The 23,703-nt window shown below is 44.9% G+C and overlaps 9 protein-coding genes across 9 annotated transcripts; 8 read left to right on the top strand and 1 right to left on the bottom strand.

Annotated features, from left to right (window-relative positions):
• Positions 1 to 241: 241 nt before the first annotated feature.
• On the top strand, positions 242 to 1,536 carry BKA55DRAFT_529296 (glycoside hydrolase superfamily; the record flags this gene model as incomplete). The annotated part of the gene is made up of 3 exons (XM_046189062.1): positions 242 to 336; positions 399 to 713; positions 768 to 1,536. The coding sequence occupies 3 exons, from the start codon at positions 242 to 244 to the stop codon at positions 1,534 to 1,536; spliced, it is 1,179 nt and encodes a 392-aa protein (XP_046041434.1).
• A 763-nt stretch (positions 1,537 to 2,299) lies between these two features.
• Positions 2,300 to 3,562, top strand: BKA55DRAFT_599961 (PLC-like phosphodiesterase; the record flags this gene model as incomplete). Its single annotated transcript, XM_046196460.1, has 1 exon — positions 2,300 to 3,562. The coding sequence occupies one exon, from the start codon at positions 2,300 to 2,302 to the stop codon at positions 3,560 to 3,562; it is 1,263 nt and encodes a 420-aa protein (XP_046041433.1).
• Positions 3,563 to 4,280: 718 nt separating this feature from the next.
• BKA55DRAFT_698037 (uncharacterized protein) lies at positions 4,281 to 5,273 on the top strand (the record flags this gene model as incomplete). Its single annotated transcript, XM_046200479.1, has 2 exons — positions 4,281 to 4,349; positions 4,398 to 5,273. The coding sequence occupies 2 exons, from the start codon at positions 4,281 to 4,283 to the stop codon at positions 5,271 to 5,273; spliced, it is 945 nt and encodes a 314-aa protein (XP_046041432.1).
• A 976-nt stretch (positions 5,274 to 6,249) lies between these two features.
• Positions 6,250 to 7,770, top strand: BKA55DRAFT_529297 (uncharacterized protein; the record flags this gene model as incomplete). Its single annotated transcript, XM_046189063.1, has 6 exons — positions 6,250 to 6,454; positions 6,541 to 6,561; positions 6,618 to 6,691; positions 6,740 to 7,116; positions 7,167 to 7,262; positions 7,308 to 7,770. 6 exons carry the CDS (start codon positions 6,250 to 6,252, stop codon positions 7,768 to 7,770), a joined length of 1,236 nt encoding a protein of 411 aa, XP_046041431.1.
• Positions 7,771 to 8,688: 918 nt separating this feature from the next.
• On the top strand, positions 8,689 to 9,876 carry BKA55DRAFT_258951 (uncharacterized protein). Its single transcript, XM_046185410.1, has 2 exons — positions 8,689 to 8,986; positions 9,055 to 9,876. The coding sequence occupies exons 1-2, from the start codon at positions 8,908 to 8,910 to the stop codon at positions 9,450 to 9,452; spliced, it is 477 nt and encodes a 158-aa protein (XP_046041430.1). The 5' UTR covers positions 8,689 to 8,907; the 3' UTR covers positions 9,453 to 9,876.
• Positions 9,877 to 11,663: 1,787 nt separating this feature from the next.
• BKA55DRAFT_529329 (uncharacterized protein) lies at positions 11,664 to 14,252 on the top strand (the record flags this gene model as incomplete). The annotated part of the gene is made up of 1 exon (XM_046189065.1): positions 11,664 to 14,252. The coding sequence occupies one exon, from the start codon at positions 11,664 to 11,666 to the stop codon at positions 14,250 to 14,252; it is 2,589 nt and encodes an 862-aa protein (XP_046041429.1).
• A 1,406-nt stretch (positions 14,253 to 15,658) lies between these two features.
• BKA55DRAFT_698033 (uncharacterized protein) lies at positions 15,659 to 16,322 on the top strand (the record flags this gene model as incomplete). The annotated part of the gene is made up of 2 exons (XM_046200478.1): positions 15,659 to 15,700; positions 15,759 to 16,322. The coding sequence occupies 2 exons, from the start codon at positions 15,659 to 15,661 to the stop codon at positions 16,320 to 16,322; spliced, it is 606 nt and encodes a 201-aa protein (XP_046041428.1).
• A 719-nt stretch (positions 16,323 to 17,041) lies between these two features.
• On the bottom strand, positions 17,042 to 18,652 carry BKA55DRAFT_529290 (putative diphthamide synthesis protein-domain-containing protein; the record flags this gene model as incomplete). Its single annotated transcript, XM_046189061.1, has 1 exon — positions 17,042 to 18,652. One exon carries the CDS (start codon positions 18,650 to 18,652, stop codon positions 17,042 to 17,044), a length of 1,611 nt encoding a protein of 536 aa, XP_046041427.1.
• A 1,118-nt stretch (positions 18,653 to 19,770) lies between these two features.
• On the top strand, positions 19,771 to 20,925 carry BKA55DRAFT_599954 (uncharacterized protein; the record flags this gene model as incomplete). The annotated part of the gene is made up of 3 exons (XM_046196459.1): positions 19,771 to 20,540; positions 20,573 to 20,863; positions 20,898 to 20,925. The coding sequence occupies 3 exons, from the start codon at positions 19,771 to 19,773 to the stop codon at positions 20,923 to 20,925; spliced, it is 1,089 nt and encodes a 362-aa protein (XP_046041426.1).
• Positions 20,926 to 23,703: the final 2,778 nt, after the last annotated feature.

Raw genomic sequence — 23,703 nt, 5'->3', positions numbered from 1 at the left:
TCAGAACGAACATGCATTAAAAGATTTTTTTTATGGTTTCGTGAGGTAGGTTGGTGAATCAGGTTGAAAGCATATAGGCTCCTCCCGTCTGAAGCATTGGTTAAGAAACATCCACCTCACCTAGACCTGCATCTGTGGGCCAATTGAGAAAGCCGCACCTCAATCAGTTGCCCTCTCCCGTTCAGCATAAGGAAGGCAATCGCCAGGCGATCAAGATCCTTCCAAAATGCGCATCATCGGAATGATTTTCCCATGGCATCTGCTACTTCTGGCGATGGTGACCGCGACTGCCATGTCCCAAGCCGAGCCATTCCGTTGCGTTATGTATCTCACTGGGTAAGTGCACCTTCCTCGTCGGCAATTAAGATTTTCAGAATATTCACTGACTGCAATTTTAGACAACATGATATTGTCCCATCAAAAAGCGCACTTCAAGATGTTTCGCATGTCATTCTGGCATTCATGCGCTCCGAGACCTTCAACGTTGACTACAAACCTGACGACTACCCGCTGTTCACCTCTGTCTCTGATGTCCGCAAAAGGTTCCCGGACGACACCAAGGTAATGGTAGCTATCGGAGGATGGGGCGATACTCAAGGTTTCGAGGAAGCTGCCAAGAATGAAACCATGCGGAAGCGATGGGCACGCCAGGTTGCGGCCATGGCCACTGCGACGGGCGCTGATGGCATCGACATTGACTGGGAGTATCCTGGGTAAGGAATATCGCAATATTGACCATTTACTCGCTTACTGACTGACTGCAACAGAGGCAACCGTGACGATTACAAGCAAATCCCCAACTCTGAGCACGAATGGGAAATCAATGCCTTTGTATCGCTCCTCCAGGAGCTGCGTGCCGCTGTTGGTGCCGATAAACTTCTTTCAGCGGCTGTTCCAGGTAAAGAGGTCGATTTGATGGCCTTTACGCCCACCACCGTGCCAAAGATCATGAAAGAAGTCGACTTCCTCAACATTATGACATACGACCTGATGAACCGCCGAGATATCGTGACCAAGCATCACAGTGGTGTCTCGGATTCTCGAGACTCCATCCAGCGCTACATCGACCGCGGCGCATCACCTAGCCGGCTCAATCTTGGGTTCGGCTACTATGTCAAATGGTTTATGACCCAGGAATGCTTCCAGGGAAAGCTTCTCGGGTGCCCTACTCAATTGCTTGAGGATCCCGAGACCGGGGCTGATCTTGGCAAGACAGGCGGCTTTAGCTGGCATGATGAGGTTCCCCAGGACCAATCTACATCGTTTAAACGTGCGAGAATAGACGGGGAGTATGATAGAGATGGAAGCTATTTCTATTGGGACGAGAAAGAGTGGCGATGGTGGACATTTGACACTAAAAAGAGCATTAGGACAAAGTTCAGCAAAGTCGTGTCAGAGCTCGGAGTTGGAGGAGTTTTTGCTTGGGGCCTTGGAGAGGATGCGCCCTCATTTGAGCATTTCAGAGTCACAGCCGAGGAAGTTCGCAGGATCCGGGAGGGGTATGCAGTTGAAGATGGGGACAAGGACGAGTTGTAATGTGGCATACAAAAGCGCAAGCAAGAGTTTGGGTAGCAGTGAGATGCTATGACAGCATGGCTTACCCATGTATGCACATGCATGAATCGCCGACTTTCGATTGAATGGTTCGCCAACTTTATTCATACACCTTCCAAAGATGCTCGATATCTCGACCGGGTTATGCGTGGCTATGGCAAGGGTTCAATTAAGCTAGGTTTCGGCAAATCACAAGGTCCAGACTAAACACGCCTCTAGCTGAACGGTTCAGTGTAACGCTGCTAAGCTTATCCTTAGCTTCCACCTCCAACGACACCCACGTCTCCTCTACACGTGCTTGTCACAGATGCCTGTCTCGTACGGACTTTGCCTACTGCTAGCTCGGGGGACCTTTCTGCTCTATGCAGAAGCTGGTCTGCAAGTGCTGTGATCTGCGATGTGATTGCTCAATTCGTCTCGTCTAGGCCGATAACCAACACCGAAGGTTCAACAAAAACCACATCCTGTAGGGATGTTCTTTGTGAATGGGCTTGTCCCTGGGGATCCTGCGACGTCATCTCGGTGCTTTGCCCAGATAGGTTTATCGAGCTGGGAATCAACGTGCAGTTCTCCCGTCCATAAAGCCAGGTGAGGGCCCAGGTAGTATCGAGAAGTTTTGGTGTTTGGTCCAGCCTCAGACTCAATTCAGGCCTCAATTGCTGGTCATCGCCAAGCCTTGTCGGTGTCTCTTGTTCCATTGAACCTGCTTCCTCCTCTGTCAATCAATTGACTTGTCTTGTTCACGATGCGTTTCTCTACTCCTCTCGTTGCTGGCCTTGCGGTTGTCAGCCCTGCCGTGGCTGCTCCCAAGCCTAGCTATGGCGATAAGGAATTGTTCAAGACTGTCAAGCCAATCAAGCAGATTGAGCTCGGCCCTCGACCCTACTACCTCGTCAACGACATGGACGAGGGTTCGCTGAAGAAGAAGCTTCAATCGTGCTCGGAGAAGCCCCAGAAGCCCTCCGAGTGGTCAATTGCCCACCGTGGTGGTGGTACTCTGCAGTTCCCTGAGCACTCTCTCGAGTCGAACCTGGCTGGTGCTCGAATGGGCGCTGGTATCCTCGAGTGTGATGTTGCTTTCACCAAGGATCGACAGCTCGTGTGCCGACACTCTCAGTGCGATCTTCACTACACGACCAACATCGTTACGATCCCCGAGCTCAACAAGAAGTGCACTCAGCCTTTCAAGCCTGCCAAGGATGGCAAGCCTGCTTCTGCCAAGTGTTGCACCAGCGACATTACCCTCAAGGAGTTCAAGACTCTTTGCGCCAAGATGGAGGGCTTCAATGCCACTGCCACCAACGCCGCCGACTTCCTCCACGGTACTCCCCCTTGGCGAACCGATCTGTACGCTACTTGCGGTACAGTTCTAAGCAACAAGGAGCACATTCAACTCACCAAGCGACTTGGTTTGAAGCACACTCCTGAGCTCAAGACACCAGAGGTCAAGATGCCTTTTGACGGTGATTATACCCAGAAGAAGTACGCTCAGCAACTCATCGACGAGCACAAGCAAGCTGGCGTCAAGCCCAGCGACGTCTACCTCCAGAGCTTTTTGTACGATGACATTCTGTACTGGCTCAAGGCCGAGCCCGAGTACGCTCGTCAAGCCATGTATCTCGACGAGACGGGCGACACACCCGAGACCTTCGAGAAGGCCGTTGCCAACCTCACCCGCTACAAGGAGGATGGCGTTCGCTACATCGCCCCTCCTCTGCCCTATCTAGTCACACCCGGTAAGAACGGCAAGATTGTTCCCAGCGCGTATGCGAAGAAGGCGAATGAGCTCGGTCTCAAGATCATCACCTGGACCCTGGAGCGATCTGGTCCTCTGAAGAACGGCGCCGACGGTAACTATTATTATACTACTATTGCTAAGCTCATCAACAATGATGGTGATGTGCTTAAATTGTTGGATGTTTTCCGGGAGATTGGCGTTGCTGGTGTCTTCTCGGATTGGAGCTCGACTGTTACTTATTATGCCAACTGCTTCGGTCTTAAGCTTTAGGGCTGAGATTAGATAAGTAGAAGTTAGACGTTGAAGAAAAACGTTTGAGTTGAGTTTTGTTGTTTTTGTGAAAACTGTGTGGCGTGCGTTTGATCTGTGGTGATAATGTTCAACGGTTATGCAGAGGTTGCGACCACCACAACGGCTAATAAGTATTGAATTTATCTCATCGACACCCAACACCGTAAACTACCCAGAACCAACCCCTTCATGTATAAATACAGTGGAGAGGTTGCCTCAGTTGAATGTTTCTTGATTGGGCGATCTCTCGATATGGCAATTCTCCACGACCCTAAACCTTCAGGGTAACTCTCCCCTGCCAATGACATGTTGCACTACTCGAATGCAGGACATAAAGAGAAATCGAACGCACCCCTTGGGCCATAACGAAGATTATAATTGGTTGTTGGCTTTCTTTAGATTGGCAAGTGACCAACCTCTCGGGATATCGCTTCTATGAAGCTATGCCTGTCTTCACCTAGGGCTGGCCTTGGTTACCACATCATCGTTACCAAGGAACTATCTTGCAAGCCTCCCCCGGATTTCTGTCTTTTACCCCAGGTTTTGAAGAATTTCATTATCTACAGCTATCTTGCAATATGAGCTGTCATACGTGGATTTATATCCATCTCTCGTCTTGACGATATCGTATCTCTAGGGGTATTCGACCACACGGCGCACGTTGGTCCCACGAGTGAGAGTCTGTCTTTCGTCTGGGATGCATCTCTCAACGATACACATCAGGGAAGATGGGCTGTTATATAGTCCCAAGGCAGTTTTAGTCATTGTACGTTGGTTAACATCGCGAACTTGAGCCAAGTGCTAACTATGCTAGGCAACCTCAACATTAGCCTTATACAACGCCTGTGAACTCGTCGCCTTGATCTTCTCCACATTCAAACGCCATCATGGCCTTTACTTCTGGAGCCTTCTGTTGACCACCTTGGGCGTTTTTCCTTATGCGTTGGGGTGGCTGCTTGGCTATCTTGACATCCTGAGCACCGATGCGAGTAAGGCTATCGCGTCGCTCGGTTGGATCGTACTCGTTAGTGGACAATCCGTCGTACTGTACTCACGACTGCACCTGGTATTGAACAACTTGAGAATACAGCACGCTGTGCTATGGATGATTGTCATCAACGGTACGATATGGCACACGACGCAGACAGCGCTGCTATTCACTATTGGACCGAGTGTTGATGGCAACAATCCCACCCGCATATTCGTCGCCATCGAGAAAACTCAGATGACCTTCTTTTGTGCGCAAGAATTTGTCATCTCAGGACTGTATCTATGGGGCACGGTCGATATACTACAGACGTCACTCGGCAACAAGCAGAAGACGATGTGGTATCTTCTGATCATCAACCTGCTCATCGTAGCCATGGACATAGCTCTCCTCATCATCATGTACAAGGACCACTATACGATCGAACAAGGCGTCAAACTCGTCATCTACTCCATAAAACTCAAGCTTGAGTTCGCTGTCCTTGGAAAACTAGTCGATGTTGCGCAGAGCCGCGGAGGATCAAGTGTTTCCGAAACACATCCAGCTCGATTCATCGAGATGCACGCTCGGGAACGTGGAAGAAGTGATAATCTTCCAGAAATAGTACACCTTGAGAACACGACGACACGGAGGATGGCCGATGATGAAGAAAGCATGCGCCATCTTTATGACGATGCGATCAAGCAGATATACAAAGGCTGAAGCTCCTGGACTGGACGCATGACTAGCCAATCGCATCTTGATTTAGGTCTCTTACAGGGCGGGCGAGATTTGTCAGGAGAGAGTCTGTTTGCATAAGCATCGGGATAATTTAGCTGAGACGATACTAAGCAGTTGTTGTAAGAAGCTAGGCTGGGTATGTCCCCGCAGAATGTTCAGCCTTGAAGTGATCCATGCGTAGATTGTTAGCGAGTTCAGCTATCAAGATGGCGCATATTTCTAACTGTTGGTGAGATGCTGTGGGACAGCTGATCACTATGTGAATAGGGACTTTGATGCATAATATCACTGCTAGCGAGTAAGATCTGGTCACACAAACTGCAAGGTTAGAGATGTCAGATCTCACTTCACAACGATCCTCAAATATTCTCCGGCCGCGTGATGCTATGCAATCCTTGTCGCTGATCTTCTTCAGTGGATCATCGTCAATTCTTCAATAATGCTTCTAGCTCTGCAACACATCTCAGATCACAAGATGGCCAGTCCTCGACAAATACCGCCGTGCTCCATATGGCTCAAGAAAAGGCGGTCTCGCCGGATGAAACCTGTCGCTTCGAAGGACTTGGTCGGGGCGTTTGCTTGATTGTGCTGGTTTGAGTATCATGTTATAGAAGGAGGAACGTCGCATGTTGGATGATTGCATGTTTACATGCTGTTTCTCTTCATTCTTGGTATCGTTCTTCTTTTGTTTTGGATTTATTAATTCTCTGCGTCTGGTGCGCGCTTATTCATAATTGCATTGATATCCTGTTGTCGATTCAATATCGAGATATACAATAGGCTTGTAATATTCCCTCCTATCCCTTGTTATCATTTCGAAACCCGATCTATTCTCAACGCTCATTAAACGCCAAGACGGACCATATCTTTTTCACTCGGTTGAACATCTTCAACAACCAGCGAGCTCATCGGTCACAATAACGAGCGTGTTGGCAACTCGCAGGCCATCGAGGCGGCCATGTCCACATTCCCTATAGTTGACGGCGTTACAGTCGCTATTCCACCACCCGAGGGTTATGCGGTAAACTTTGATCATCCCCTTCAACGACATGCCATAGAGTCATATGTCATCTCGGGTATAGGCACTGCACTTGCTTTTCTTTTCTTTTCCCAGTATTTATATGTCAAACTCTGGGTTTTACGTAAACCCGATGGGGAGACGGGTAAGAACCTTGCGCCGATCAGGGCCGAGTTTTCATGTGCTAAGAACAAGCAGCCTGCCTTGTAATTGCGTGGATCTTCTCCATAGCGGTCCAAGTCGTTTCTCTTAGTAAGTTGACCACTGAATCATCCCTGGTAGACGGAACAGCTGTTGAACGGTAGCAGGTTCATTTATTCTCGGTGTAACAGGAGTACATGCTTGGGAACTCCCTCTCGAAAAGTTCAATGAAGGGAATCAGGTAAGATACCTTACAAGCCGTGACTGATATTCGCTGACAGTAGCGAAGCTCACCTTCATATCTCCCATCCTATATGCAGTATGCACCGCCTGCTCCAAGATGGCGCTGGCGCTATTCTACCGAAGGCTTTCGCCCCAAAGATGGTGGAAATGGAGCGTGTATAGCGTCTTTTTCCTCGTTGCTGGCTATAATCTGGCCATCTTGCTGGTGGTTCTCTTTGGCTGTACACCGTTCAAGAAGAGCTGGGATCTCACTATACTTGAAGGTTCATGCGTGGATCGAGGAGCGGTGTATGTCTGCACCGCAGCCCTGGGCATTCTTTCAGATCTTGTCCTGCTTGTTATGCCGTTACCGATGATTCTGCAGTTGCAGATGCCACGACGGCAAAAGGCTGGTCTTGTGGTGTTGTTTGTCATTGGTTCTGCGTTGGTGATTCTAAACTGGGGGAGCTGGCACTTGCTAACTGATGACACAGAACACTTGTAACGTCTGTGGTTCGGCTGGTACTACTAGTTCCAATTGTTGATGCAAACGACTACACCTGGGTTCTCTCCAGTGCGGTGGTTTGGATGTAAGTACGACTCGACCCTGACATAGCAGCGACTAACAGGATCAGCTTTGTTGAAGCAAACCTCTTAATTATATGCGCATCGCTGACGACTCTCCGACGATTCTTCATCCATGTCGCACCAAAATTCATCGGCGAACGCGGGTCATCAGCTCAATACTCTGCAACCAGTAAAGGAACACGACAACATCCATTCCAGACAATAGGAAGCATTAGAAACAAAACCCGGAAGGATAGACTCGGTGTTCAGATCGAGGACCCCGGATTCGACCTCAAAACAATCGTTCAGGCGCAGCCCGTGACAACCGAGGTCACGGCATATGAGACAGACGAGCAGCCAGAACAGATGATAAGGCACCTCCGTAGACAAGAGTCAGTCAATAAGTTTGGCGAGGCAGCCGTGAGGACTCGGACTCAGATGTGGGATCCCCGCAACAGCAGCGATGATGAGGAGCGGGCGATTGTTCAGACGACAACTGTGACAGTTGTATACGGACCAAGAACTGAGTGAGATTGAGGCGCTTATTGTTATTAGCTTGTTCCAAGTATACAAAACCTTTGTCTATTGTCTCGTCTGTGGCCTGGTAACGGTTAATGCATTCATCAAAGATGTGAGATGTTGTTAGCCAATCGTATTCTGAGAAGCGTAAAAGGTGCGTGCATGTTCTGTCAGGCGTTTTGAAACAGATCTCTGCCAAGACTGAAACACGTCTGCTCCCAATTGCCGGGCCAGGATGTTATGTTCCATTGACTGAACAACAACAAGCGCCGACAGAGAGAAAAGATGTCTTGGTCTACGGGCAGTGCATCCATCAGCCAAGGGAAAGGAAAAGCTCCGGGCGGATCCGATAGAGCAAAAAAGTCGTGCGCGTCACAAGCTCTTGTAGAATATGATGAGATGATGCTTTTTAACATTTTGCCCAGAACCAGCTAAGGAATGTGAAAAAGGTCTCGTATTCGGGATGATCACCCAACTTGACTGAATTTAAGACTGCTGAGCCTTAAACTGAGCCATGTTCAGCCACTAGATGACATCACGCACTCTGCTAAAACCCTGCATCAAAACGTCAGATGTTTGGGTCTTAGCACCACGTCATTCGTGAGACGCCCTTGGAGCATTGAAAATGAAAGCAGGAAAAGACATGAGCCACTCAAACGTCGTCGTCAGCGCAGATCTCGAGACATCCACTTCACTTCTGTTTGTCTTTGATTGGCCTGGGGCTGCCTCTTGTGAGGAAAGCTTCGCGCTTGGCTGAGGTGACTGCCGAATACGCTATTTGTTCACTGACGTAGATGTTCTGTCGCAGCACCTTAGCTGCTAACGCTGCCAGCGGCTGGGCTGGCCTGGCCTCGATCTTGGCCCTTTTGGTGTCTTTCCTTGAATGGGCCCATCCATGACTGGCACTGTCCGTCATTGTCCATTCTTTCTAGACTGAACCCGAAGCTGCCGCTGTGAATTTAAATGCTATATCCCCCTGCTGGACCCCTCGTCTTGCTACCGATCAGATCTCTCTTCTTCACCTCACCTCACTGAACTCAACTCAACTGAACTGCTCAGCAGCACACCATCTATCTACATCTTCAATCCGGTAGATCTCGAATCTTCACCTAACAACTTCTGCCATACGACATCAGTATCGTATTCATCATGGCTATGGGTATCATCACCATCATTCACGCCGTTCTGGCAGTCTTTCTCATCATTGAGCTGGGCCTCACCGCATACCGTAAGTGCTGAACCTTTACTCACCTCGCCTGTCTTCATCTTGACCGAGCTCATCTAACAATGCTACAGTCGTCGACGCAACTAACCCCTCGTGGTGGGGAGGCGGTTCTCCTCCTCAATATGCATTCCTGCTATTCTGTGTCGTCTGGTCCATCATCATGCTCCTCTACCTCGCCCTTACGCCTCTCTTCGCTCCCCGCATGTACCACAACATGGTCGCTCTCGGCGTCCTCGCTCTCACCACTCTCTTCTGGTTCGCTGGTGCCACCGCTCTCGCTGCTCACATCGGTGTGCCTCACTGCCACGGACGAACATTCTGTCAATGCGCTCAGGCTGCCGTCGCGTTTGGGTACTTCATCTGGGCCATCTTCACTGGATTGACCATCATGGAGGCTCTCGCTTTCATGCGATCGCGCGGTCACTCTGCTCACGCTGATACCAAGCCCGGCCATCACTATGGTGCTTAAACGATTCAGGATGTAATGGATTGATGGATAACATGAATTGGAAATGGAGCGGCGGTAGTTTTTGGTTGTTGGATTCGTCTTGCTTTCAATTGTTTTTTATGCGACACGGCCGCAAGATACCCTTCAGGAACTGACAAACTCGTCAGAAGCGCCCGATTATATGATTACTTTTGTATTATTCATGGTGTATTGGTGTGTTATGGTTGAGAAAAGAAAACTATCGTTGAATATTTTATATCATGGTCTTGCTATTCAACTTCTCATGCCAGTGAATGAACGTCTTCATCAACACCACAATGTTGGTTGAACAGCCTGCAATTAGAGATAGACTTGATCTGCGTGTGCATTTGACGCTTATTTCCATGCCGGGAGTCATCGGCTATAGCTGCCGAGCTGCATATCCTCCACTTTACGTCATCTTTGCTTGGCTGCGCGAAGCCACTGGAATATGGTGGTGTCGGTGTCAATGAAAAGTTCACGGCATGATCTCATAACTTGGCCTTGGTACAGGTTGTTACGTCCTCGAAGAGAACTACAGTAAGAGCCATTCTTATATGTCGTGAACAATTTGCGACATTGCATCATTACTACCAATACTGACGACTTACATGTCGAGCATGGGTCGCGATCGTGGTTTAGGGTAAGCGTTGATGGTGCATTCTTCTTTTCGCATTACAGCTAGATGTTGAGCTTGTCTCCAGTCTAATAGTTATTTAGTATATCGGATAACCGCTCCCATGAACACAGCTTCCATTGTGTAAGTTCGAGGTTGATTGAAACGGTTCACTGGGCTCTGGCTCTCTCATATCAGTGACGATTAATCTTGGCGAACTGATACAATCAACGCCATGATGTTTTTGGAAGCAGAAATATCCTTACCTCGGCTTTGCTTCCTTTTCTGCATAACTCATCGTTCGTGCACAAGGATTGTATCATTCAATATCTGTAGACATTGTATTCGGTTTAGTGCACTCTTCCATCCCATCCCATCTGATAAGGACCTAGTCAACGCGGGGGGAATGTGGGTTATAGTGGCCCGAGAACCGAGACCCTGGACGATTTGTCTGACCCATTACAAACCACACACAATAATAACCTCAACCTCGACCCGTTATCAAGATATCTCTTTCTTCTACGCACGTGAAAAAAAGCAATAAGATTTGATCGTCCGCTCATCATGGGCCCGAGCGACTGCTCCCGCATGAGCGATGTCACTATCTTCAGGGCGCGTTATTCCGCTTGTAGCAATCCCTTGATGAGTGAGCTGACAGCGTGGGTTTATCCCTAACTGCTTTTCGTCGTGGTGCTGCTATTCTTATCAGCCATATCATGGAGTTGATAGGCGGTGCTGGGATTATCAGCATGGATGCTTATCAGTTGCCTTCCGCGCCAAGAGGCTTTTGGGATATGATGATTTGCAGGAGAACGACATGTTTTTCTAAACTCGGAGATGCTTTTTAATGATAGATCATGTATCACTTGTTTCATGGCGTTTGCTGCCCTGGCTGGTCTTTGTTGTGCTTACCATCAGAGACAAGAGACAATAGGGTCGTGGCTTAAGACTCTTCGGACTTTACGCGGATTCAGCATATCTTATCTTCGAAAGAGCCTCAACTCATGGCATCTTTCACAAGCTCTCTAAAGAACAGGCCTCTCTTGTATGCCGACCATTCCGGCTTCGGCTCATTTGACACCTTGGACCAGAGAGAGCTACCGTCAACTACCTTTACGCTAGGGAAGCCTGCGCATATCAGCGGTAGCTAAAACTCCAAGAGTTGCGGGCGTAGCTCATAGTCAACTGCCCAGTTGACAGTGTAGTATCGCACGTCTGCGGCCGTCCCCTTGTAAGAGCTCTGAAGGATCTAGACCTCTCTGTGACGGCTTTGATGCTGTTTTTGAACTGTACATGTCAGTTTTCTTTCCGGTCGAGAGTCCTTGCTTGGCTAATAATCCTTGAGCAGACTGTTGTTGCTTTTCTTTTCAATGTTCTGGTTCCCTGCTTTACGTCTTCCTATGAGACTTCGACACAACCCTTTCGCGAGCACACACACCACACTCATGGCCAACTACTTCATAATCGAGAGAAGATCAGTCACTAGACGCTGTTTTTCTTTACTATAGACTCATTTTAGACCTTTGCTTTTGTGTTTCCTCAAAACGTCTCAAAGCCAGCCCGCCACTTACATTCTCATCGACTTCAGATCACACAAAATGTCGGCACGAAGCGCATACGCGCGCAAGAAAACAACACAAGCGAAAAATAAGGACCCAGCTAAACATGGACGCGCTCAATCTGTAGCCACATCTTCAAGTGGTGAAGAGCTTTTTACTGACCCTTCGATACCGCCCAATATCCCAACTCCTATTGCGGCTCGATTTCCGCACCAATTACAACAAAATGCATCGATGCCGATGGGAATTAGGGGAGACTGGGCCCCAAGAGGAAGACCAATGATGGCGCCAGATTGGAATCGGGATGCGTACACGAGCAATCAATATGCTGAGGAATGGGTTCATAACAAACCGAGGAGGGCGACACTGCCGGAGGAATATGGGACTATTGAGAGGAGTGGACTACGAACGATACTCGACAAGCGAAGCGACGATGTAAGAAAGACAATAGCGAAAACATTCACATTTCGAAAGAAGGAAAAGGAAGAGGAACCGATCGATCAAGACAGCAATGGAAGCCGACCAAGTGTGGAAACATTACAACCTACCGTCATGCTGAGTCCTAGTCCTAACGAAAGCAGCGGCTGGGACTCACAATCTGTGGCCCGAACAGATACAACATTGACCTCGACATCTTCTTATACGCCTTCTCAGAAGCCAATGCCCTTGACACCGACATCACAACTCTCTTTCGGTTTACCACCCGTAGGACCACCACCAACTGCCAAACTGCCCCCAATCCCACAGACACCTTCTGCACCACCACCGCAGATCAGACGCTGGTGTGGAGGAGGAAGACCTATCACCAAATGGAACAAGCTTCGAAGAGATCCAGAGCTTTGGGATCCCAATGGAGATGTTCTGATCTACCTTGGGAAGAAAGGCCAGAGCTTACCATCGGTGCGAGTTTCCTCTCATATCATTGAAGCGATCAACAGTCGGTATCTCATCTCTCTTCTGGATGAGGGTTTGCTTGATGGATATCTTCATTCTCCGCCTTCACCAAACACTGAATCCTATGGAAGAAAGCTTGGCCAAGAATTTCGAAATTCACCACTGACACCGCCTGCATCTGGACGCACCAGTATTGGAGACATGGGAGGACAAGTTCTTTATGAGATGCATTTCCCACCTCCGCAGAATATGAAGAGCATCGATCAGCTCCGTCATCAGCTCACAACACGCAACTTCTTTGCCCTGCTACTCAACGCTTCGATGGTGGGCCTGTCTTTACACGAGGCTCTATCTGATCTTCACGTGCGACTGGACAGTTACATGCCTCCGAATAACGACAACGTCGGACAGTTAGTACGCTATATCTATAACCGAGATCTCGACGATGTACGAAACAATCCTGCTTTAGCGGTATCACTCCTCATCTGGTCAGAAGAGCCAGATGTGCGGTGGGAAGAAGGATGGAGGGAGTGCTTCACGCACTGCGTAGGCATGTTTGATGTTGTGCAGAAACTCAAAGACTTTAAACAGATAAACCCAAACACGAGGAAACTTATGGAGATGGCGAGTCACGAGATGCAGTATCGTGTTCAGGCTGCAGAGGAACGCTTGGCTGGCTTCAGGTACCAAGACATATGGGCATTCACACCCAAGACAGGATCGGAGATGAGGGCGGTTGAGAGGCTGAAGGACATGTTGTTGCAGCACTTCGAACAGGAATATGGATCATGGCCACCGTCACAGTCTGACAGTCGATCTGGACGATCAATCGGCTCCTCGAGACCCGAAACTTGGCTAACACGGACATTGGTCATGAAACTTCAAAAGGACTTTGGGGAGTTATATGATTGCATGGTTGACAGAGATATCGTTTGGGGTTCGTTGGAGATCCAGTTTGGAAGTAGATTGATGATGGTGTCAAAGAGCAAGAGGAGGGCTATTGAGGCAGACACGAGGGAAATGCACTTGACAGATATGCTTATTGACTTTGACAACAAGCATCGCTTCCCACATATTCCTCATCCGTTTCCTTTACTGCCAGAATCGATCTCAGCTGTTGGCTCGTTCCGAAGAGGCATCGCAAAGACTCGAGGCGACCAACTCAGCGCGTTGGAGGAAAGGATACGACTTGCTTATACTGAGAATACCGGCTTCGATGAACCGGAGATCAAACTCGCTGATGCTTTTGAGCGCTTCGAGAAGACCGACGACACTGGAGACATGGATCCAGCTACGGCAAGGCGTAGTCGCTGGATTCTTATATACGGAATCCTTCAGTCGCTAGCCTCTGTGTCTGTTGATGATGAGAAAGTGCAGTACAACGACAAGGTCGATTATCACTTATGTCCAAGGCTGGAGGGAGCCAAGATACCGCCATGGAAACGAGGAACAAGTGAAAGCATTGGTCAAGAAGCGCATGAGAGATCGTATTGCTGGGTCGCAGAAACAGAACGGACTACTGAGAGTGATGATTTCGGAGACGACGTTGATATGAGTTTGATCAATGATTTCCCGATTCAGCTGAACTCGCCCGGCGCCACGGAGGACCGAAACACGGCGTCAGGTGGGTCTCTCGGCACGGGTTTCATCAGCCCAAGAGTTCGAGAGAGGATGCGGAGGAACCGAGAGAATGAAAGTCCTGTAACGACGGACTATGGATACACGTACACTTAATTAATACCTTTAATGAACAAGACGATTTATGAGAAATTGGCCCACTGAACTAGGTCAGATCGTACCTGTTGATCACGATCCCCAGCCACCGATTTAAAACAGAGTGAGTACCCGCTGTTTCAATGCTGATCTATGCGGATCTGCCGAAATAAGAGGAAGAGGACGTCTATCAGTCAATCGCCAGTTCGCATATCGGTTGATCTCTGAAACGTATGTACAGTAAACGTGCGGGACGGCCCAGGGCGCCGTGCATAAGGCGCGATGCAAGCTGTACTCAGATTGTGTTATGTTCCTGAACTAAGCGACGATATCGGTGGAGATGCATGATTACCAGCCACCGAATCTGCGACAGTTGAAGAATGATGCTACAGATGTTAACTAGGGACTGTTCAAGGGGTTCTCTTGGTTGATACCCAGCCAACTTGTTTTCTGTATTTATTACCATTTTGGGAGCATATGAGCTTACCAGCCTCTTCAATTCTGATGACGTCGCAATACGAAAAGGGTCTGGAACTGCTATCCCTTGCTGGTTATTCTCTTGGCTAGATTGAGAGCAGTGTTTATCCTGATTTGCAATCCAGTTGATCTGAATCAATCTTCAATCGCTTGCTTGCTTGAGTGCTTGCATTGCTAGTGCAAGTCGACGTCATGCTCCAATTTCGGCATCGCCGGTAAGATTGAAGCTGAACAGCTGCAAGTCTGGGGAACGGACGACAACTAACGGAAAAGGCCAAACCTTGCCGATACTAACAGCGCATGAACCTTTCATCTCCATTTTCAGGCTCGGGATGCTTCATAGAATGAGCATGGAACCTAAACACACCGAAAACTCGTGAACCCGACGGCCCTAGAAGAAACCAGCTCGAGGTCGCTAAACTTACAAGGGTTTAGAGTTAAAGTCCCTTACCTGCTAACGGCCCAACCACTAACATCCTGCAATTACAGGGGTGGTCTTTACAAGGGTTATCCCACCTTTCTGTTTCTCTGGGCGTGGTCCTGCGCCATCTATTTCTCAAGCACCAACCACCTTGAATCGTGGGTTTTTGCAAGACCAAGGATGGGAACAAGTTTGGGCGATTGCACTTGCTTTGCTTTACTTTGCTCCGTGGTACCTACAAAATAGACCTTTCTTCCCGCACACCCTCCCTCCCTCGGTTCTTCCTCTCATTCCTGCTACTTCATCCATCTATCACCACTTGACTCAGTCTGATAGCGTTACTTATATCGATCTGTCTATTGCTTGAATCATTGTCTCACTCACTCAAGCATCGTATAAGTCCCCCGCGCACGTCATCTCTTTTCAGCTCCCCGCTCTTTGAGCGCATTACAACTTATCATCAGCGACTTCTGTGCGACATTATCGAGATAGAGCTGCAGAGCTAAACGCCGCCAACATGTTTTTCGCAATGTTCTTTGTCTTCTTTCGGATCCTTCAGATCCTCACTCTGGTAGGTCCCTATATAATGCGCTCATCCTCCAGGTCGCAGGCTAACAGTCAATCGATAGATCCCCTGCATGGGTATGCTTGCCTGGTTCGTCAATGGATTCGTCAAGCAAAACGCCCTGACCCCCGATTCAATCCTCATCCTCTTCATTGTCTCGGTTCTCGCGCTTGCTTGGGCAATCTTCACCCTCTTCAGCTACCACCGCTCTTCGACCAACGCCCACTTTGTCGCATTCGTTGATGCCCTCTTCTTCGGTGCCTTCATCGCCGCTGTTTACTACCTTCGCTACGTTAGCAACACCGACTGTATTAGCATTCAACGTGGCGACGACTGGGATCTCTCCGCTGGCGATGTCCGTGTCATTGGCCCCAGCTATGACCTCGTTAACAACAAGCCCTGCTCCATGCTCAAGGCCTGCTGGGCGTTTGGCATCATGAACATCATCTTCTTTGCCATTACTTCTGTTGTTGCTTTCATGCACGGCGGACACATGAGCGCCTATGACCGCAGCCACTCTTCTCGCCGTTCCTACCACTCCAGCCGTCACAGCCACCGAAGCCGCTCCCGCTCTGGCTCTCGCTACAGCAGCCGCAGCCGTCCTCACTCTCGACGTGTCTATGTCTAGGAACCTTATCCTGCTATTGCGCTTCGCAGGAAGCACAGGCCAAAAAAACGAGCAATCCGGGAGACACCGCCAGTTTGATTTTCTCGGCAATGCATCCATACTCCACTGCAACGTATGCCCAAGTACCACAATACCTCAGCCCAATGACCCGCGAGCTCGCAGCCTCGCGACCTTTTCCGTTTGTCCTATGGCACTAGATGGGCGTTCGAGTAACAACACATCGTGCTCCGTGCCAGGGATCCAATCCTTATTCACCCCATGAAAGACTGCGCAAGGGGGATATTATGGGAAAGGGTCAAGAGACCCAGTTACAATCGCCGCAAGGAAAGCGGCCTCATGCATTATGACTTCTCCTAGAACATATTTCTTATTGTTTGGATGGAATCGTATGGACTGACGACCAACATGATACAATGTTGATGATGTTTCTTTGTCTCCCATGCTTCGGAGGTGGATAATGAAGCTCAGGTAAGGAAGAGCTATGATTAGATACGGGTATGCCGCAGCTTAGGCCCTGGAGGCTGCTTCGGTCGATGATTCTATTGTATATAATATGACTTCACTGTTACACGAGCGATGAAAAGAACAGCGAGCTTAGTACCTCAGAATATATATCTTGAACCATGACTATTCGCCTTTTACTTTTGTCTATATCCCAACGCCGTGTTATGCTAAATGGTATCACTTTTTTTTTCTCTTTTTTTTTATGTGACCTTCCCTCAATGTTTGTCCGATTCTCCGACTTGATATCCTCGAGCAACACCACTTCGACCCTCTTCAACCAATGTGCTAGCTTCATTGTCGAAATCGGTGCCCAATCCTTGCCATGTGCGACCAGAGCGAAGGAACTCGGCTCCAGGACTCGCGACACCGTTGATGCTTGCCAATTCTCCAACGCTGCGCTTGATAAGAGCATCATTCTGCTTGGCCCCACCAGCGGGACCGTCGCCAATCGCCTCGGTGGTGTTGGCGGTAGAGGGGTTGTTGCGAACTGGAAGTCTCATAGGTCGACTTGATGAGATGAGCTTGCCGGTGCGCATGTCGAACTCGGGTGGAGCAGATTCTTCTCCTTCAACGCCCCCAGCGACATCGTCAAACTGATCCTTTTCTGGCACGGTAGCATCCTTAGACTCGTTCACCGCATCTTGAGGCTTGTCGTTGAGTCCCAGCTTCTCAATACCACCCCACCACTCGCCGCCCCAGACCCTTTCATCCTCGCTCATGAGTGCCACTTCAAGCTCGAACGGTGTGATAACTGGCCTCCAGTATCCAGCATCATCCTCAACCAAGCCGCTCTCCCAGCATCCTACCACGACCCAACCCTCAATCTCAGCAAAGTTTGCCAGCTTCGCGGGGTTGAGCTTTCCTACGACGATGGTGTAACTCTTCTTATCTGCCCGAGAAATCTTCTCGCGCAGAGTATTGATAGAACTCAAGTAGTTCGCAACTGAAAGTGTATTCACGAGGATACCGATCACACCGGCAGAAGCGAGCGACAGCACCTTCGCGAATCGACGACGAAGGAGACCTGCCGTGCGAATAGTAGGGTTCTCAAGGGTTGAATATGGCGTGGCGAGGACGTGTAATGAGGCAAATCGTGAGTATAGAGCGAGAAGGAGCGCAGAGGGCGGGTCGGAGATGTGGATGATGGAGTAAGCCTTCCAGTGTTCGTCGTCATGAGCGTCGTCGGAAAGGATCTTGCGGTTGGGTATCAAGGCGGCGGGATCGCGCGTTACTGCTGTGGAAACAACATCGGTATAACCCTCGTCTTTCAGAAGGGAAACCACTTTATCAACGTGATTTTGATATGTCAGATCCGCCATTATGACCAGCTTGACAGTCTTGTCGGTAAACTCCTTCTTGATTTCCTCCAAGGTCATCTTGTAATCGAGATCGTGCGTGGTGTAAACGTATATCGCAGGAAGATGACTCGTAGGGCTAAGGCATGTTCGGCCGTAATGAACTACCACATCTGCTGAAACGTGCTCCGCAGCTATCTCGTCAACACAGCAGGCGCTGTAGCTGCTGTCCGCAAGAACGTATATCCTCCTCTCAGCCTTGCCCTCTTCCTGCGCATCGTGTGCGCTAAGCTCCTTCGATAAAGCCTCTACGACACGAGGAGCGTCTACCAGCATAAAGTCCGGGAACTGTAAGCCGATGCGGCTCCATCCTCCAGCGCGGATCTCATCGGCTGTGCGAACAACCTCGTACGTTTCACGGAGAGCATCGTCGGAGAGTGTGGATGTTGGGATGGAGTCGGCGGCGGGAACTTCGAGGATGTGGTCATCTGGGGTTGAAAGAACGGGAGGAGCTGAGAGATCGGACGCCATCGCGTCAGAAGGATAAATGTATGGAATGGATGTGAAGTTTTTTGAAGGTTGGTGATGATAATATTTTGGTGGGGTTTTTGGTGATGGAGGGGAGCGGGTGTCAGTGCGGGGTCATGGTGTGAATTTTAGCATTTTGTGACCAGAGCACCTGGAGAGCTTGTCAATAGAAGCAACAAGTAACCCGTAAATCGACGCATATCATTTTGGTATTAATGATGTAAACTGCGAACAGTTTAAAAGCGTTTGGTATCGACGGTTTGATGGAGCATATCTCCCGTTTTGGGTTATTGGATCTATTTCAAGCGATCTGATTGGCTCCATTTGCATCCAAATCACGAACGAATCAAATAGCCCATCAATGTAATCACCGCTACTCATCAGCTGGGGAGTGAAGGATTGGTAAATATACGGAATGCCTACTTTGTCGAAGCTAATAGATCCCAGGACTTTTGATATTGAGATATCGCTTGACTCGCCCTTGAACCTGGTAGTCAAGTGGCCCCCTTGAACCTTTGGTGTGTATCCTCGGTGAAGCCTTGCTCACAAGTACATAGAGGTGTAAGTCACATCCCCCGATGAGCAAGCAACTGATGTGCCCAGTACTCAAGGTTACTCTGACTATGATGCTTTTAGATACTGATTCTTCAAGGCAAGATCCGCATTCAACGAGGACCAAGCGCGCATGTGAATAACAGATGTGAGTAGTTATCTAGCTTTCTTTTTCGCAAACTCCCGATTAGGTAAATCCTACCTTGGGCTGTTACCGTCCTGGCGCCCGTAAAGAACTGCCGAACATTATAACGGAGAATAGAAACAAAGAAAACTTGCGATTCTCATATGATTTCAACTTCCGAGACAAATAACAGAACTGAAGTTACAGTCGTAGACTCGTCAACCCCGGTCATGTCTCAATTAGGCAATCCGTATACCCAGTTGGGTAATCAGTGTATGCATCGTCAGTGAGGAATACCACCAGGCTGTCAACATCCACAACATATAGTGAATCGCTCCTTTATATGGGCAATTCGTGTGACTTTAAGTGCGTAAGCCATGGCAACTTTGTTTTATATAAAGGCATCTGCCGGCCTTTCTCTCCTCCTCCAACACAAAACATTACCATGGACGACACATCACTTCAACATCACTTTCTTGAAGGCAAAACCATCATCATCGCTGGCGGTGGTGTTTCTGGATCAGCATTCGCTGTTGGACTACGCAAACTATGGAATCCCCAGTTCAAAGCGCCCAAGATCATCATCTACGACCGCGACTCACCAGACGTCGCCGCTCAACGTGAAGGCTACACATTATCTCTTACCGGATACGACACTTCTGGAGGTCTCATTGCCCTGAAGAAGCTGGGTTTACTTGACCAGGTTGTAGGCAATGCTGTTTCTGGCCTCAATGGAGAGGGTGCTTTCAAGATCTGGGGGCCCAATTGGCATGAACACGCAAGCTTCCGCCACGAGCCAATTGAAGAGCTACCATCTTCCAGCGTTAGAATAGCACGCAAGGATCTTCGGAAGGTCCTACACGATAACCTCCGACCGGAAGACTCGGTCCAGTGGGACTCACGCTGCATCTCAGCCAGGCAAACGGACCAAGGACGAGTGCGAGTTCATGTCGCGAGTGGACATCCAGGACACGAAACAATCACCAAGGAAGATTGCGATCTACTTATCGCCGCTGATGGAGCGAACAGCAAACTCCGAGGATACCTTCGACCAAATGACAACCTCGAATTTGCCGGTGCAATTCTCCGAGGTGGCATTGCTCGATTTGAAGGAACGCCTCCTGTGCCCATCGACAAAGACTGGGGTTTTATACTTTCAGGAACCGGCGTTTCTTGCTTCTTTTCTCCAGTCGACAGGAACAGCGTTGTCTGGGGGTTGGCAATCTCGAAAATGAACAAGTCCCCAGATTAGATCTCAAGAACGACAAAATGGTACAAGAAGTGATCGATCGCAGTCTCGATCTTGGGAATAAGTTCCAGGACCCTTTCAGAGCCATTGTGGAAAGGACGGATACAAAGACCGTGTTTGCTATTAACGCAAAAGACAAGAAGGCTTTCACTCATGACGATGTTGACAGAATGGGTGTTGTTTTCATTGGTGATGCTAACCATGCTGTGACACCTTTTGCTGGCTGCGGAGCGAACCTGGCGTTATGTGATGCGTGGGATTTGGCAGAGGCGTTATGCATGAGCAGTTCGTTAGGGGAGGGCATCGCGGCGTATGATGGACAGTCAGAACCACGAGCGAGAGGGATTCTAGAGCGAGCGCGTGAGAAGTTAAAGTCAGGGCATAAAGGGAGATTATAATTATATTAAATAGAATTATTATAAAAATCCCTTTTATAAAAAGTATTATTTTATTATTTTATTATTTTATTATTTTATTATTTTATTATTTTATTATTTTATTATTTTATTATTTTATTATTTTATTATTTTATTATTTTATTATTTTATTATTTTATTATTTTATTATTTTATTATTTTATTATTTTATTATTTTATTATTTTATTATTTTATTATTTTATTATTTTATTATTTTATTATTTTATTATTTTATTATTTTATTATTTTATTATTTTATTATTTTATTATTTTATTATTTTATTATTTTATTATTTTATTATTTTATTATTTTATTATTTTATTATTTTATTATTTTATTATTTTATTATTTTATTATTTTATTATTTTATTATTTTATTATTTTATTATTTTATTATTTTATTATTTTATTTAATTTTTCTTTTTTACTTTTAATTTTATAAAAAGCTATTTAGTGTTTTAGCTTTTTTATTAATAATTTAAATAAAAAAACTTTTATAATAAGCTATTATAATAAAAGTATAATAATTAGGGTTTTTAAAAAAGTAAATTAATTTATATTAAGTACTATATTTATAAAGTTAAAAGGTATTATATTAAGTAATAGTAAAGTATTATATCTCTTAATAATTAATAATATAAGTTAGGCTTATTAAAGTAAAGAAGTCTTATTAATAGTTAGTAACCTAAGTTTTATAAAAATATTAATAAATATAATTTATATAATAAAGGTATTTTTAGGTAATTAATAAGGTTATTAAGAAATTAATAATAATTTAAGTAAATTAGTATTAATTATAATAGATTAGCTTTAATTATAAAGTCTTAATATTAATTATCTTTTAATAAAGGCTAAGGTAATTAATAGAAAATATAAAGTATATATAATAAAACTACTAAGATTATAATATAATCTCTCCCCTCCCTTAGACCTTATCCTTAAGGCCTAGTTAATATATTTTCTATTAGTTATTTTTTATAAGTATAATCTTAATTTTATAATCCTTTAAAATATCTAACTATATATTTAAAATTAAGAAAACTTTTATTAAAAATTATAATTCTCTTTATATCTATATTATAATATTTAAGAATCTTATTATACCTTATTTTAATTATATTTATTAAAAAATACAAAATTCTTATATTTTTAACTTTATAAAATCGAATTATTATAATCCTTATATTACATTAGGAATATCTTATAATAGTTATAATCTCTTTATAGTAATAGGTATATTTTTTTAATATAAAATTATTTTATAATTTTTAATAATATAATATTAGCTAAAAATATTATTAATAAGAAATATTATTTAAAGTATAAAGAAAAGGCTATTAAAGATAAACTAATTAATCTTTAAGTAAAGTTTATTTATATTTATAATATAATAAATACTTAATTTACTAAAATTACTTATTTAAGGTATTAGTAATATTAAATAAAATTAAAGGGCTTAAATATAATTTAATATAGTCTTAGCTTTATAAATAAATTAAAAAAGGTAAAATATAATAAGTAAGCTATTTTAAAAGGTATTATAATTAATAAGTCTTTTTAGGATTAATTTGCTATTATTAAATAGTTTAAATAGGGATTATTAAGCCTTAATGCCTTCCTTAATTCTTTTAGTTTTAATATAAATTCTTTAAGAGTTATTAGGTATTAATACGGTATTTTAATAGTTTTTATATATTTTTATTTTCTAAGTAATCCTATTATTTAATAAGGTATTTTATTTATTTATTAATTCTTTTTATACTTCTAACTACTTTTACTTTATAGACTTTTAGTCTTTTAATTTCTTTTAATTTATTATTAATATTAACTTATATTATATTAACTACTAATTCTAGTAATATAATATAAAAAACTAAATAGAGCCTAACTTTTAGTAATAAGTTTAATTTATAATTATTTTTTAAGATTTTTTATTTTATTTTATATAATTTAATATATTTATAATATAATTTATAATTTAGTTATCCCTAGTTTAAACTACTGCTTTTTTACTAATTTCACTTTATCTATTCTTATATATAAGGTTAATTAGTTATATGCCCTACTATATGTATTTAATTAATTAAGCTAGTTATGACTTTAGATTAATTTAACTTTCGCCAACTAACTTACACAAAACTTAACATAATTCCTTTAAACTCCGCCTTTACCCCGCGTTTATCTAACTAGGCTAGTCTTTACTAATTTAAGATTAGCTGTTTAGTAATATTAGCTGCCCTTATAGATATATTAAAGAGCTACTCTTTATATATAGCTAAATTTAGGCTTATAAAGGCAATAAGGAAAGCTACTTTATATAACTAAAGAAAATAACCTTCCTTTAAGGCTATTTTTAAGTCTTTAAGACCTAATAGCTTATTATTAACTTAATTTAAATTAATTAAATTAATATAATACCTTATTTTTATAAAACTAATTAACTTAATTAGGTTATAATTAAAAATAATTACCTTAATAAGGTTAGATTTACCCCTTAATAAAAAGTTCTTTATAATAATAATAATTATTATATATATTATATAAAGTTTTTTTTATTAGCTGCCTTTAAGGTAGGCTTAATAGCTAAATTAAAATTATAATTAGTTATATAATAAGTATAATTATATAACTATAAGCTATTTTATATAATAGGTATTAAGGTAATATAATTATTATACTATTAATAAAAAAGGTTAAAAAAAGAAAAGTAA

The sequence above is a fragment of the Fusarium redolens genome (genome assembly GCF_020744475.1).
Source record: "Fusarium redolens strain MPI-CAGE-AT-0023 chromosome Unknown BKA55scaffold_32, whole genome shotgun sequence".
Classification (NCBI taxonomy): domain Eukaryota; kingdom Fungi; phylum Ascomycota; class Sordariomycetes; order Hypocreales; family Nectriaceae; genus Fusarium; species Fusarium redolens.
This window is presented reverse-complemented; position numbering and strand designations above follow the sequence as displayed.